Genomic DNA, 16,619 nt, shown 5'->3' on the forward strand with positions numbered 1-16,619 from the left:
TTCCTCAAAGCTTCTCCTCCTCGTTTTTTACCCGAAACTCTGGCCTGCTACTTTGCTGCTGGTTTACCCATTGTGCCCTCCTCCAGTAATCCATCCCAGTTTAGAGGCTCTGGTTTTGAACACTGGAGCGTTTTAAAGCAGCATCTCATCCATTGATACTTTACTTGAAAAGAAAAGTGCTTTGGTTGTGAGATTCTCTGTGTGTAACATTTTAGGAATGAGAATCTGTTTTCCTCCATTCCTTAACATACCTAAAGATCTGTTAGAGAAATCACGAGCAATACGGCAGGCTAAAGAAGAAAGGACATTCCATATTTTCTACTACTTGCTGACTGGGGCAGGGGAACACCTGAAGAGTGAGTACTTGATTATAATAATTTTGCTGTTGTCCCAGGCATTTTGATTTATTAGACTTCTTCCCACCCTTTTCCTGTTGCCGGTTGTGTGTTCCCTGTTTCTCTATTTACTTACACAGAGTTTTAAATAAATTACCCAAGACTTTTGGGTAATTCCTTGTTACAATTCCCAACTATTGTCTTTTATTTGGTAGAGCAATATGAAGAGTAAAAATTAAAATTATTCAGTCATGGCATAGTTGAAAACCTGCTTCTTACTGAAAATTTAATATTGAAGAAATCTCTTACTAATGTAGCTAAATTTTGCTATAGAAAACCTAATACAAGCAATCTTACTTGTGAGCAGTGATGCATTATGCCATACTTGTCATGGGGAATTTAAATGTAAAGTATTGCCTTTGAATATCTATCCAAACAAGATACACCCCAATTAGAATGTTTTCAAACTTTTTTTTTTTTTTTTTACTGTTTTAGATGACTTGCTTTTAGAGCCCTACAATAAATATCGTTTCCTTTCCAATGGACATATTACAATTCCGGGCCAGCAAGACAAGGACATGTTTCAGGAGACCTTGGAGGCAATGAGGATAATGGGCATTCCAGATGATGAGCAGATGGGTATGGAATTCTAGAAACAACTCCAGAAAAATAAAAGTGTTGTGACAATGATAGCTAAGGCACATGATAATCAATTCTGTATATACAATGAACACTAGTCTATTACAATTGAAAAACAAAACAGGAACAATTACAAATAAGTATCAATAGGTGAATAATACAAAACAATGAATACAGTTTTATATAAAGCCAACTAAAATATGTAATTGTTTTCATTTAAACTGGGGGTGGGGGATTAGGTTTAATACAGAAATAAAATAATAAACAATAAACAAAATAAATAGATGTCCACTCTCAGAAATAACACACAGTTCTCTACAATTGGCTTACCACATTTTTTTCAAGCATTGCTTTCATTCAGCTTGATATTATCTGGTCCCTTCATTAAACACCCAAGATTCTCTTTAAGGCATCAGAATTAACCAGTGAAACTAACACAAGATTCATAATAGAAAGTGGCACAATATACATTTAGGCAGTCTTGTAATTATTATTTTCACAAGGTAGAAAATTGAATGGTGCATGTGGGTGGGCTGGTATAGTTCAGTTGCTGCAAGCCCTTTCTTATGTTTGCTTGTAAGCGTGGCTAAAACTCCAGCTTTACTGTCACACTTTGATAGCTATTCAATGTTGGCTGAACAGCTAACAAAAGATTTGAGATGTTTGTCTGGGTAATTGGGAAGACAGGATGAAATATTTCTATTTCTACCAAGTTTCAACTATTGAGTTGCATTAGGTACTGCATTAATCAATCAGATGAACTTGCAACATCTGGAAGCCAGCTGGTCTCTGAGTGATTTAGGCTAAAGGCTCTAACCATCCAAAACAGTATTTGTTTAAAAAGGGAAATGGAACTAATCTGTTGGCTAATTGTTGGGACATCTGATGCAACAAACTTTCAATAAGGACATGTCATTTCTGTCCTAGAATATGTTTTATAGAGAGATTAGGAACTGCTCACTACTACCTCATGTGGAGAGCTATATAACTGCACATTTCAATTATACATTGGAGATACTGCAAATTTTGCATAATGAATGAAGTGCAAGAGAATTAACTTCCTATTCTCTGTGATAGCTCAGATGCTTCTTTTAATGAGTCTTCTCTGTCCAGAAATTATCATTCTGTTTCTATTCAAAAGGGGATGCTTTCATTTATGTTACTAAACTGATATATTCTATGTAATAGAAATGTAAGGAGGCCTGGAGAAATCTCAGTAATTGTAAAAGAACAGGATTTTGCAGAGGGAGGATCTAAGGGCTGGGTGGATTGCAAAAACAGCCTGCTGAGAATTGAAGCTGCTCAGAGGCCACAGAATGCTGACTGGTGTGATAAGATAAAACAGAATGGGAAGGAGAATGGAAATACCATGAACAGGTCACATGGGTATCACTGCTATCAAGAGAGTAACGGGAATAAAACAACTGCAGATTAAGAATCTAACAGATGCTTCTTGAGAAATCTATATTGCTGCTTTGTTCTCCTCCCCAGGACTGCTAAGGGTTATTTCTGGTGTTCTTCAGCTTGGGAATATTGTTTTCAAGAAGGAACGCAACACAGATCAGGCTTCCATGCCAGACAATACAGGTAAAGAATTTTCCCTGGATATGAATTAGGGAGCAATGGTTTCTGTTCTTGGTATAGTTCATATTTTAAAATTGAGCACACTTAAAAACAATGAGGAATTGTCCTGGGCACCATGATTAAATGGTTGTTGTAGAGATGTGCAGGTAGTTTTCTCAAGACCCTGAAATCAGTGAAGAGGTTAAGGTTGAGTCCTCTATGTCAAACTGCATGAATGCTTCTAATGAATAGAAGATAAGCATTTTGCAGAAATAAAATTAGAGATGATTCTCCATTGGGGGAGAAAAAATCCTCAAAAACAGTTCTCTATTTAGGCAATGCATGCATTAAAAATGATTTGGAAGAAGTGCTTTGGACCCTTCATGAGTGCAGCACCTCTCAGCTATTTATTAGAATATCGCTACTTTTTTTTCAAGCTTCCATGTATGCTGGAAAAAAGAGATGCCACTGCTTTAAGAGTCACCTTAACTTTAATGAGGGGATCCCTTAGAACCGCGGCATGTTTTTTCAGGCCTATGAAGAAGTTTCTTTTGTGTCATATATATATATATATACATATACATACATACATACATACATACATACATACATACATACATACACGTTTAAATGCTACACTTGGACTCTAACATCAGATGTGAAACTCATGACTTTGGGGATTTGAATATGTGTATTGTATTTATTAAGGCCATGGTTTCTTGCATTTGAGCATAATATTTTTGATCAGAAATTATTGTTCTTCATTGAAGTAGCTGAATCTGAAATGAGTCTTGATACATAAAATTCTCTTTCTGGGAAAGGAGGATGTATAAGGATCACTTGTGCCATTGTATAGCTGAACCCTTTCCATCCAGTTCTTCTAGTCTCCTGGGTGTGCTGACTGTCATTAGGAACTAGAATAGTTTGCTGCAAGTATTCATCTTTTCTGAAATAAATATAAGAAATTAAAGTACTAAACATCTCCTTTTGCTTTTCTCTCGTGTAGCTGCTCAGAAAGTTTCTCACCTTCTGGGTATCAATGTTACGGACTTCACCAGAGGCATTCTCACCCCTCGCATCAAAGTGGGCCGAGATTATGTCCAAAAGGCTCAGACTAAAGAGCAAGTATGTATTGTACAATATATTGGCATAGGCTTTCACAGCTGGCATCTATCAAGTAGCAATGAGCTTTTGAGCTGAATGGCCATGGTCTACTTTTCTGGTGTCCTAATATTTTGCCAGCAGCTGTGGCTGGCATATTTAGAAGCAGAGCGAGCTGCTTTGTAATATTCTTCTCAGCAGCCCACAGGCAATTGAACAGGGACTGACTGAGCTCTTGTATTTAAACTTGGCAAGCTGATCTCTGAGTGGTCCAAATCATATGTATTATGCAGATGCAACATATTTAAAATCCATTTTCTTTTAGAAATAAGTCACTTAGATGTAGAAAAGTAAACAGAACAGCATGAACCTGGCTGGCCATCTAAATTAACAGACTAACTCTGCAACGTTAAAGATAATGCTGTTAAATATAAGTAGTCACAGGATTGCACCTGTAATCTTTAAAAACCAACTTATGAACTAATTTAATTTTATGAAGTTCCATAATGCAGAGAGTAGCCATTACAAAAGATCTCTATTTCAAGTGCTACATTAAGGGTGGGGTTAGGCTATAGGTCTCTAATAATGTTCTGTATTCATATTGATGCCAGTCTGTATTGTGCTAACATCTTAAGGTGACACTTTACAATATTAAGTGAATTTTAGATGACCTTGAGCATACATACAGATTGTGCTGCTTAAGTTACTGATGCTGTTAATGAAAACTTCATGATCTCATTATTGCTACTCATCACAACAGAGATAATTTCTCCCCTCCTATTTTAGATTGAATTTGGTAAAACCAGCCCAGTAGCCTTAGATAACTCTTCTATGTTGTTGTTATTATTAGATTTTTATCCTGCCTTATATATACATTGTGTGTGAATGAGAGAGAGAGAGAGAGAGACTGGCCCAAAATCACCCAGCTGGCTTTCATGTCTAAGGGAGGCCTAGAACTCACAGTCTCCTGATTTCTAGACCAGCACCTTAACCATTACACCAAACTGGTTCTCAATGTTGCATGTAGAGAAGGGCTGGAAGGAACTGAAATCACTTGGACATTCAAAACTGTAACCATATATTTGTTGTTTTTTTGCTATTGAGAATGTACAATGGGCTTCTTACCCTTTTTCAGGCTGATTTTGCTGTTGAAGCTTTGGCCAAAGCTACATATGAACGCATGTTCCGTTGGCTTGTAATGCGCATCAACAAGGCACTGGATAAGACAAAGAGACAGGGTGCATCTTTCATAGGAATCCTTGACATTGCTGGATTTGAAATCTTTGAAGTAAGTGAAAGGAAACAGCTCTTTAATTAGTTCAGCTGAGATAATCTAAGAATCTCCATGAAGGAAGCATATTTAATATATTTTTAAATAAGTAACAGTCAATATAAATTGACTGTTAAGTACTGTAAAAACAAATTAAAATGAATTGAGGTACAGGAATTTAACAGATACCTTTCTGCTAAATTCTCTGTTGCCCAGAGAAACAGAATTCCTGAGTTAACTTAACAGTATATGTCTAATTGAGGACTTGGAGTAGATGCTCTGGGCGAAAACTGAAAGAACCATAAATTACATACTGTTACTTGAAGAACTAATTTGAGTTACCATCTTTTCATTCTTACCTATGGTCTCAGATAGTAAGAGGATATTTCAGTAAATCCTAGCCTATGTTGCCTCCAACACTCCCTGAAATGGTAAAGAAGCCCACCTTCATTAACTTTAAATACTGTGATGCCTCCATGATGCACATTTTCTTTGATCTTGGAGAGAAAGGACAAAAGGTTTAGAGGTGCAATGGGAAGGAATTATTCTTTTGAAGAAACTGGGTGAATTCTGCTTTAAAATGTAAAAATACAGTGCATGTTGCTTTTCTGGGAGATTGTGTTTGTTAGATTTAGTATCCTAAAGAAAAATACTTAAGTATTTGCCAAAAAAACAACTTCATTTTGTAACAGAAGTGTTACACTTGGGGATGATGGTGTTGCTTTGAAATAATTTGTCAATAAAAAAATGAGATTCTTGATTGTGGGAATTTGAAAAGTGAGATATAGGCAACTACTTATATAGATTACTCCTCACTGGAATTGCTGTAGATGGTGTAATATTCTGTTCCAAGAAGTAAAAAGGAAAAGAACATTGCTAAGCATGTAAAATAATGCTCTCTTTCTGTAGAGAAAGCAAAAGAGAACTCATAGCAAAATAGGGTTTGGCAAACATTTGCTGAGTCTGATAATAGGCAGCAGTAATTTAAACATACTTTTTCTTTTTCTTTTCTACCTGCAATAGCTGAACTCATTTGAACAGATGTGCATTAATTACACAAATGAAAAGTTGCAGCAGCTCTTCAACCACACCATGTTCATTTTGGAACAAGAAGAATACCAACGGGAGGGCATAGAGTGGAACTTCATTGACTTTGGCCTGGATTTGCAGCCCTGCATTGATCTTATAGAAAAACCAGTGAGTGAGGCATCCTGTTATGATTAGTAGAGAGTAGCCAGAGCACTAAGCTGAGCCAGCTCTTGTTGTGTATATTAAATAGTGTAAACAACTCATAGGAATGATGGGGAACAAATGTTATGGTTGTAGAGTTCAATTCTTCTAATTGTAAAGGTTGGAAAAAATGAAAATAATAAGGCAAGATTTGGGGAAAGAGGTGCTGAAAGACTTCTCTGTCCTATGCAGGAAGCCACTCTGACTACACATGTAGATGGTGTTTGTGCATTTTATTCTGAACTATTAAATCTTGGCAGGAATGTTTATTAACAGTTTTTTTAAAAAAAAAATAGGCTGGTCCTCCAGGCATTTTAGCCCTGCTGGATGAAGAGTGCTGGTTTCCAAAGGCTACTGACAAAAGCTTTGTGGAGAAGGTGGTGCAGGAGCAAGGCTCTCATCCTAAATTCCAGAAACCAAAACAGCTGAAAGATAAGGCTGACTTCTGCATTATACACTATGCTGGCAGAGTAAGTACTGTTAGTGTAAAGAGAGACCAAAAATCCTTCTAAATCTGCAGCTGCAGTAATCCACACTGTACTGATTTTTGGGGGGAGGGGGTAATTCTTCAATAGTGGAAGAAGGTACATAATCACTTGTCCCACAGGGAAACAGGAAGCACATTGATCATAATGTTCTGTGGTAGTGCACTAATATAAAGTCCTGTCATGGAACAAGTTATGGGCCCTACTTATTTTCTCAGGATGATGGATAGAACATGTTGTGAGCATGCATTTTGAAAGGGCAAGGAGGGTGGGTGAACCAACATGTTGCTCAGTTAATACCAACTTTTATGTGCTCTCTGCCTTTCACCATTAATTGTTGCTAACATGATGTTGCCAGCATTCATTGACTGGCACTTTTAAGGGATTTTAGGTAATTCACATAAGCTTCATTGTTTGTGCAATGGATCTAGATCAGTGTTTAATCTTAAAATACAGAGATTCATAGCCTTGTCTCTTTCCACATTACAGAGGCAATTTGATAATCTGTAGTTAATACTGGTGACAAATGTCTTGTGTAGGTTGATTACAAAGCTGATGAGTGGCTCATGAAGAACATGGACCCCCTCAATGATAATGTTGCTACTCTGCTACACCAGTCCTCTGATAAGTTTGTATCTGAGCTATGGAAAGATGGTACGTAATCATATTTCTTGTCTCTTTTTCTTTAAGAGTGTTCATCCTTTGCTTTGAAGCATCAGATTGAGTGGTCTTCTCTTAAAATTGACAGTTGCCATTTTTATTTTTCTTAAAATGATAGTTGCTTGACAGTATGATACTTTTCCTGTTACTGAAGTAAGTTTGACCCTTTTCCAACCTATCAGGCAGCATCCTAGACTAACATTCAAGCATATGTCCCTCATAGAACCCCATTCAAATTTGTGATCTGTTTCACTGAAGTCAAAAGTCTACAAGACTTCTTTGCCTGTTCCAGTGTTCTTAGATATCTTGCTCTCCAGAATATTTCTTGCTTTAAATCTTACTATTACTGTCTCTTTTCTTGGGTTTTTCTTTGACGTCTCTGTTGCAGAGATACAGAACGTTCAGAGAGCCTATTTCTATCAACATTTTCCTATTCTACATCTAGAACCAGGTGACTGAGCAATGCAGCTATTGTGTTGTGTGTGATTCCTTCTAGAACCATGCAAGGAATGCTTCCATTAAATCTTCCTATTTTTCCTGTTTCTGCTTGTCTGTCTCATTCAGTTCCTCTGCTTTTTGCTAGTAGATTCCTCTTGAACATTGATTTTTAAGCAAGTTGTGATCTTGCAGGTACAGCAATAGAATATATGGATAATACCTTAAATCTCTATCCAATGGAAGCTGTTTCTGATATGAAATAATTAAATAAAATATTGATTGGCCAATGATGCCATTAGGACTCCGGTCTGAACATTTTGTGCATAAAGCTTAATGGCTACTAAGAACTACTGTTGCTGGTCAAAAGAATATAGCTGATCATCCTTGGTGAATTTATTTTCTGAAAAATTAAATATTTTCTGCCTCTAAGTAGATACTTGGGTATCAATTCTTCCAAAGAGTATTTTGGCCAGGTCTCAATGATTGTACGAGTGTTATTTTTTATATGGGTTTTGCAGACTTTCTTCCTTTGAATCCATTGAATAGCTACTTATAAGAGAAAAAAGTGGTATCTTAATTTTATAGCCAAGCCATATGAATTATGCTTCTTGTCGTTTCCTCAGTTCACCTTCAGCTACTTAAAGGTTTCCTTTGAGTATTATTTCTGATTTTAAAAAGTTTTCTCATATGATTGAGATCAGAAGAGGCTGTAGTTGCCTTGGCTGCTATCAAGCAAGTGTCAGTGGCTTGGTTAGTTCCATTTTTTTAGCCTGTCGAATTCTAAAAGTTTCAATCTGCTACCACGCCTACCATCCTGACTAATTCTATTAAAATGACTTTTTCCCCATTAAAGCACTCAGTGAAAGATATGTTCTTGTAATCATCTTAGGTATCCTGGTATACTGCCAGCAAGAAAATAAAATAAATGAATGAACAGGTTTGATTGCTTAGTGCAAGAGAATTGCTATTATAATACATAGTACTGAACTGCTTTCTCTCTATGCATGTAGGCAGATGTCAGCTAAAATGCATACATGGTACCACCTAGAATGTTTGGCTACAGTTTGATAAATTCTACATATTATACTAGTTATTTTAGGGTTATAAGTAATACAGAAGGAATTTAAACATACTGCTTACTACTTAAACATACTCTTCCAACCTGTTTGAGTATATGGGCTTATTCCCTAGTGATAAGGCTTAAGTTTGACTATTTGTCTTAATTTTGACCTACATGATACCATTACTTCAAGTGGTTTGCATAGAAAAAAAACCCTTCAACTTAATAGAGACAAGCTTTATTAGAGTCATTGTTGGCATCTTGTTAAAGCAATCATGATAAAAATATTTTAACTGAAGTAAACCTGCTGTCTCAAATTCTGTTTTATTCCTTGACCTAATACTGCAGTTTAATCTGCCAGCTGGATCTGTCAGGCATGAGATGGATCCAGCCTCTACTTGTTGGTGGCTGTTTTCTTTTTGTTCTTGTTGTTATCCCAATATAAATTATGACTCAGAGTTCTACATCTGTAAAGAGATCAAGTAAATGGGTCCTGCGAATTCTTCTTGCATCCTTGCTCTCTTTTGTTAAGTTATGCATTCAGTCATGAAAATTATAGAGAATAATGTAACAGTCTTGTATATTCCTATTTCCTGCAGTTGACCGCATAGTTGGACTGGATCAGGTTGCTGGCATCTCAGATTCAGCGTTACCTGGAGCCTTTAAAACCAGGAAGGGCATGTTCCGAACAGTAGGACAGCTGTATAAAGAACAACTGGCCAAACTAATGGCTACTCTGAGGAACACCAACCCCAACTTTGTCCGTTGCATCATCCCCAATCATGAGAAGAAGGTAAAATTCAACATTTTGCATACTTAACAGTAGTATTGTATTATATATGGATCATATGTGAACCTTGGAAGTGATTTGAAGATGACTTTGAAGATTGACACTCTTTTTGACATATTAATATTGTGTTTCTGTTTTGAAAATAGTTACCATTAAATTTTCATTCGTAAAATTTCTAGGAGGAATACTGGAAGTGTCAAAAGCATTTCTTTGTGTATTTTGATGATTAGCAATTAATGAAACATGCACAAAAAATGATTCAAATCGAGGAACAGAATTATAAATCAAAAGAGCAAGAAAAAACTTGGTAGCAAGAGCAAGAAGTAACAATTTCATAACCTTCTAGTTGCTGATATGCATGCTTTAGAAGAAATGTCCAGAAGAGCTATGTTTTCCTCATCCAGCAGAAGGCAGTTGATATTGGAACCTGGGGAGGTAGTTCTGTAGCTGAAATGTCACAACTGAAGAAACTCAGCTTCTTGCTCATGCCTACTGAACCTCAGATGGGTGCATGTGCATGGGGGGGTTGGAATGGTTGACTTTGTCAGTATGTGGTGAAACAGGTAATAGAAGAAAGATCACCACTGAGAACAACACATTAATTTGGGCCTGAAAATGAATTTATTGAAATCATCTTCAAGTCATATGCTCCATCTCATCCCTAGTTGAGATCCTGGAACTAAAGTCTGAATGTTTCTCAAGGGGGCCCAATTTAATACACACTACAGTAATCTGCTTGGGTTGTTTCAGTATGATTTTAATCAGAGTTGTTCTCTCCAGGGAAGTGTAAAATGGAACATGCAGTAGATGCTTGTGGCTGCAGTATCTTTGGTATCCATATGACATACAGAGATTCTGTTAACATGAGTCTTTTCTGCACAGGCTGGGAAGCTAGATCCACACTTGGTTTTGGATCAGCTTCGCTGCAATGGAGTACTGGAGGGGATTCGTATCTGCCGGCAAGGTTTCCCTAACAGAGTTGTCTTCCAGGAGTTCAGACAAAGGTAAAACTGAGTTATGGTTTCAGATTGTGTGGTGGATTATTAACTCAAGATTCTTGGCTCCTGTGTTCATTTCTTAGGTGAAAATGTGCCTGGCCTACTATATTTAAATAATGGCTTATTGTTCATTCTGTATGATATAAAATCTCTATTCAGCGTTTAATTGTGTCAGAAAGATACGTAAATACTGATTGTTCAGTGGTGGGTGAGGTATAAGCAGGATCATACCTGCTGGCACATCCTATTAACACTTCTTTTTATGTTAGTAGCCATGACCCCAAAAGCCATAATGTATCAGTTATGGCATGTTTTTGATAAAACAACAAATACTTTTTCTGAGAAGGTTGCTTTCCTTTTTTTTTTTTTTGTAATTTAAAATTGGTTCTTTCAGAATTCCATAGAAATTGTTACATCCATAGTCTTGTTATTCCTAGTTTATGTTTCATGCATAGAGTACAACTTCATGATATAACTATATTATTTTTCCTTCTAGATACGAGATCCTGACTCCAAATGCCATTCCTAAAGGTTTCATGGATGGAAAACAAGCTTGTGTGCTGATGGTAAGTCTCCTGTTTCAGATGCTGAAGTCATAAGAAGTATACCGGAGAAGCTAAGTTCACCCCTTCATTATCTGGCATACTCTCAAACTCAAACGTGAATGGTTAAAGCTTCTAATGTAGCCCTCCCCAACTGGTGTGTTCCAGAGAAAATACAACTCCCTAAATACATGACCATTTAAAGCAATCTGGAGGGCCCCAGCTTGTGGAAAATTCTTGTGATACTTTATATTGAATTAATCTCAATTAAGGATTATTGCTGGTGGATCATTTCTAAAATTAGTTTTTCTAAGAAACAGAGCTTTTTTTAAGGCATATGTTCTAATTCTGTGTGTTGACAGTTTCAGAACATAAAAGTATATGTTCTGAAACTCCTTTTTTTTAAGAGTGTGTCTCAGTAGAAAAGCTCTGTGCTAGTTAGCTGAAGAGTGCTGAATATTTGAGTGCATCTTGGGAGGTCATATGCAAAGTCCTCAGTGTCTTGTAGACTCCTTTCCCCTTTGCTTGTTTAAAGACTGAGTGTGAAGAAATTATAATTGGATGTATTTTTCAATATTGACAGCTTACATTGTTCTCTGCCATTTTAGATCAAAGCCTTAGAGCTAGACCCAAATCTTTATCGAATTGGACAGAGCAAAGTGTTTTTCCGAGCAGGTGTCCTTGCTCACCTTGAAGAAGAAAGAGACTTGAAGATCACTGATGTCATCATTGGGTTCCAAGCATGCTGTAGAGGCTACTTGGCTAGAAAGTATGTATACAGTAATGTGTAATCCTTTCTCATTAATGTCATTAGTCAGCTGGCAACAAATTACTGGTATTCTGAATTTAGGCAACTTTGAAAATTGCCAAACAAGATCTTTTAAAGTAGCTAAAGGGAGACTTTCAAATATATAGTGGTGGAGAAGAAAGGATTGAGAACTGAACACTTGGTTGGGAAAAGAAAATGCAATGGTATAAGATCTCTGCTAATTAGTAAGCACGCTAGTTCTTTTCATCCTCTTCTTCCTCCCTCTACTTTTCTCCCTATTTTTCTTTTCTCCATTTCAGGGCTTTTGCCAAGCGCCAGCAACAATTAACAGCAATGAAGGTGCTGCAGAGGAACTGTGCTGCCTATTTAAAGCTTCGCAACTGGCAGTGGTGGCGGTTGTTTACAAAGGTATGATTGGAAGAGAATTCAGTAATAGGAAGGTCAGCTACAGTGCTAAATAGACATCCACTCCTTAAAAGCTCTTCACCAGTTACTGTACATATTAAGCTAAATATTTCTCCAGTGACAAACCTGTATGTGAAATAACTTACTTCTGAAATTGACTCTCTGCAGGTAAAGCCATTGTTGCAAGTGAGTAGGCAGGAAGAAGAAATGCTGGCCAAGGAAGAAGAATTGGTGAAGGTGAAGGAAAAGCAGTTGGCTGCTGAAAACAGAGTGACTGAAATGGAAACTCTGCATACACAGGTGAATAAATGACTGACCTTCTGATATGCCACTTTGCTACTTGTTCATATTCTTAAAATACTGTAACTGGCTTTGAGTAGCATTTTATAAGCTTATGTTTCACATTAGTGGTTGCATAGTCACAAAATGGATGGCTGCTGCTGTTTGTTTAGTTTTTTTTAGTTTGGTAATGATCTCAGGATACTTTTCATTATAGATGCAACATCATGTAAAAATATGTACATATTTCTGTGTACTCTTTATTTACATTTAAATGATATGTGAAGTAGGGAGGTAAATTTCTTCATAGGATGGACTATAGTTTTGAATGGAGTGATACCATTTTTCCCCACATTAAAAAAAAAAACACCCTTCCCCACTTTCCTGATAAATAGCTAGTACTCTATAAAAATATATTTTCCTTGTATAGTATCTATACATTTCCCTGATACAGACTTCTAAATATAATAATAGGGGTCCAGGTGTCTCTTGGAATGCTCTATGCCTGATCCGTGTAGGGCAGACAAATTATTAAGTTGCCACTGTATGAAGCGCTTCTCCTGTGGAGTGCTTTTAAATGTCAGCTGGTGTTCAGCTTCACCTGTTCTGTACCTCTCCCAGCAGGGAGAGATGTGTGACAGGCAGACCAAGGAGATGTGTGACAGCCAGGCCAATTTCCCTTCAAATGCTGCAGCTGCAGAGTATTTAAATTTTGATTTCAGGGATCATATTAAAATGAAGGACAAAGATGTTTCTGAGAAATAATGAAAGCTTAGAATGGCTACTGATGTGGGTCAATGTAAGATGCATACGAGCAACATATAAAACATAGAATTAAATATGAAAGAAAATTGAGTAGGCCAGTGAAATAAACATGAAATAAGATAGGTTTGGGGTTTTTTTGCCTTTTCTGCTATATTATGTTAAATGTTTTGTTTGCTTCAGATGTCTTTAAAATACATTAACACAGGCATGGAAATATTTAAATTTACAATACTACGCTATTGAAATGGACAATAAGCAGACTGAATCACCCATCCATGGTGTGGATAAAACTTGCTATTTGTCTGCTTGCAGAAACTTTAGTAAAATAATAGTTTGGCTTGTGCATTTCTTGTTTAGCTCATGACAGAGAAAATGCAGTTACAAGAGCAGTTACAAGCAGAGATAGAGCTCTGTGCTGAGGCAGAGGAGATCAGAGCCCGCCTGACAGCAAAAAAACAAGAGCTGGAGGAGATATGCCATGACCTGGAAGCTAGAGTGGAGGAAGAGGAGGAACGGTGCCAGCATCTGCAAACTGAGAAAAAGAAGATGCAGCAAAACATTCAGGTAATGTACAGAATAGGGGTATTACCATAGTACGATACCTGCCGGTTGATGTAGCCCAAACTACATGGTGGTGAAAGAAGAAAGTATAACAAAGGTAGCAAAATTTGGGTGATGGACAAAAGTGGGTTCTGTAAGTCGTGTCCCCATATTGGTTTGTTTTTTCCATTCAGTCATCTTAGCTGTTGAATAAAAGATGGGCTTATAATTCTTGGAAAAGGGTGGCATAATCTAAGGCTGGCCTGGGTACTTTATGGCACATTTTTCCTGGTTTGTGCAGGAGCTGGAAGAGCAGCTGGAAGAAGAAGAAAGCGCTAGGCAGAAGCTACAGCTGGAGAAAGTTACCACCGAAGCGAAACTAAAGAAACTGGAGGAAGATTTGATAGTTTTCGAAGATCAGAACTGCAAACTGGGCAAGGTAAATCAGAAACCAAATTCCTGTATGGTGAAGTGGCAAAAGGGATGAAATATACCCATATCATATTCAGCATGAATGTGGGAATTCATGTTACTTCTGGTTTCCTTTGCCAAGCTCTGGTAGTGTATAAATATCACTTTCTGGAGATGGTTAATACAGATACCAAATTTGGTACAGAACAATTGATGTTCCTAATCCATTTGGTATTTTGGGAAGGGTCTTAAATGGCTGTAATTTCTTAAATTAACACTTTGGGCAGATATTCTGAAATCTGATTCCAACACCCCACCCAATTATTGCTTTATCTAATCAAACTAGTTGCATGGTCATATTCAACTAGGAATGTTCTAATCTGGAAGGAAAAGGATGGATTTCTTTTTAGAGTTCATTCTTGTGGAGTGCTTCATTAAAGGATTGGAGAGTATCAGATTACGATTTTAATCCAACCATTTAGTTGGGAGGTAGAATCCATATTTACACAAACTCTCCATGGGTCTGAAGCTGGAAAAAGCTACTTATCTGTTAGTTGGTAATTCCCTCTAGTTCTCTAGCGGTTTGTTCTTCAGTACTGAGACCAAAGCCAGAAACATCATTAAGAATGAAACTGTACAGGGATTTTTTTAAACTACAGTATAGCTATAGCTCATCTTTGTATCACTAAACTACTTGCCTCACTGGTAAGAAAAGTATGTGAACGTCAAGATAATGATCGAAGCTTAGCAATTGCTGCTCTTCCTTTCAGAAAAGAGTAATCAATTCATTATACCTTTTATATTTGTTTTTGACAGTTTTAAAAACCACAAGCAATTATTACAAAAACATGGACATGGCAAATAAAATATTTCCAAAGCTTGCTAGAATGTTTATTGTTTTTATACAATCTGTTTGTTAATTTTACATTTAATTTTAAATAGTTTTAATCTGTGTTTAATGCTTTTGTGAGGTTCTTGGTCAATAAATAATGGGAAGTACTTTCTTGTGGAAATATAAAACTTCAGCAAAAGTTGCAGAAGATCTTTGTCCTGGACCAAATATGCTGTGTTATGTTCAGTTGTTGCTAAACATTGAGCAAAAAGAGATTTGGGTGATCAAATGTTGGCTTTCTTTAAGAAATGTCACCAATTCAGTAAATCTAAATCAAGCCTCCTAGCACTGAATAGTATAGTCATTAAGGACCCGGGTGTGCCACATGCAGCCCTAGCTTCATTTTTGTGAGCTCCAGTCTGGCCTCTCTAGATTGCAACTGAGTTTTGGCAATGTGATTTTTTTCCATATTATTTTTTGCTAAAAGGAAAGGCAAAATGGGTTCCTTAGGTCTTTATTTTGCCTCTTAACTCCTATCCGCCCCTTAACCTTCCCCAGTAGTCTGAAATTTTTGATCCCACAGATTTTAGTGATATGTCATCAGCTATGTTCTTGAAAAAAGTGTTAAAAATAAAATATTTTTTAAAATATTTTTTATTTAATATTTTATTCTTGACCCCCTAAAGTATCCATACCTGATCGAGAAAATTATGGTGACACTGTAATATTTCTGACTTTCCATTATTGGGACATTGCAGTACATTGCTAGGAACTAGCTAGAATGTAATTAATTAATTTATCTAATAAATAACTTATCACCAAGATTCCCTGATTAATACATTTATGACTGCAAATGTTTTTCATCATGCATGTTTTTGTTTTTTTAGGAAAAGAAATTATTAGAAGACAGGATTGCAGAATTCACTACTAACTTGACAGAGGAAGAAGAAAAATCAAAGAGTTTAGCTAAACTCAAGAACAAACATGAGGCTATGATAACAGAACTGGAAGGTAGGAGGAAGACCCTCTAAGGGACTGAGTTATTCAGCCTCTCTATCAGAATTTCTTACATGCCATACAGAAATGGTTAAATTTTTATTGGAGGCAGTATCTCAAAAAGTTAATGTCACTGAAGTCATAGAGGATTTGTATGGGTCATATTGATCAGTCAGTCAGAACCATTCAGTGGCTGGTTGGTTGAAGGTTACACACTCAGGCAAACTATCTCATCAAAATAAAAACAATCTCTACAATAGACCAGCAAAGAACAGTTTAACTTCTCCTCCTGGGGGGAATATTTCTGTTCTTGTATATAGAGTGGTACCTGAATCTTGGGGTTTGTGTTGCAGCTAGTAGCAATAAAAGATATGTTTCTGTAGCTATTAATAATACTGGCTTAAGGGTTAACCTTTTTAAAACAGGATCATTCCAACATTCAGAATGTTGGTGATGGTTTTCCATACTTCATAAAGACGATGATGTCTGCTTTAGCCTGGATGTTTTATAG

At 36.7% G+C, this 16,619-nt stretch overlaps 1 protein-coding gene across 3 annotated transcripts in view; it reads left to right on the plus strand.

Annotated features, from left to right (window-relative positions):
- The window catches only part of MYH9 (myosin heavy chain 9), a 69,977-nt gene that overhangs the window by 37,163 nt on the left and 16,195 nt on the right, over positions 1-16,619 (plus strand). For all 3 annotated transcript variants that reach the window (XM_015888529.3, XM_007430725.4, XM_015888528.3), the window contains exons 8-24: positions 258-356; positions 831-974; positions 2,466-2,561; positions 3,544-3,662; positions 4,774-4,926; positions 5,932-6,105; positions 6,435-6,608; positions 7,163-7,277; positions 9,381-9,574; positions 10,454-10,575; positions 11,066-11,135; positions 11,720-11,880; positions 12,180-12,288; positions 12,454-12,585; positions 13,687-13,893; positions 14,171-14,308; positions 16,000-16,123. In XM_015888529.3, the coding sequence (XP_015744015.1) occupies positions 258-356; positions 831-974; positions 2,466-2,561; positions 3,544-3,662; positions 4,774-4,926; positions 5,932-6,105; positions 6,435-6,608; positions 7,163-7,277; positions 9,381-9,574; positions 10,454-10,575; positions 11,066-11,135; positions 11,720-11,880; positions 12,180-12,288; positions 12,454-12,585; positions 13,687-13,893; positions 14,171-14,308; positions 16,000-16,123 (2,331 nt within the window). The remainder of the gene's footprint in view (positions 1-257; positions 357-830; positions 975-2,465; positions 2,562-3,543; positions 3,663-4,773; positions 4,927-5,931; positions 6,106-6,434; positions 6,609-7,162; positions 7,278-9,380; positions 9,575-10,453; positions 10,576-11,065; positions 11,136-11,719; positions 11,881-12,179; positions 12,289-12,453; positions 12,586-13,686; positions 13,894-14,170; positions 14,309-15,999; positions 16,124-16,619) is intronic.

The sequence above is a fragment of the Python bivittatus genome, unplaced genomic scaffold, assembly GCF_059951505.1.
Source record: "Python bivittatus isolate LINGU-HERP-01145 unplaced genomic scaffold, Pbiv_v1 ctg000330_np1212, whole genome shotgun sequence".
Lineage (NCBI taxonomy): Eukaryota > Metazoa > Chordata > Lepidosauria > Squamata > Pythonidae > Python > Python bivittatus.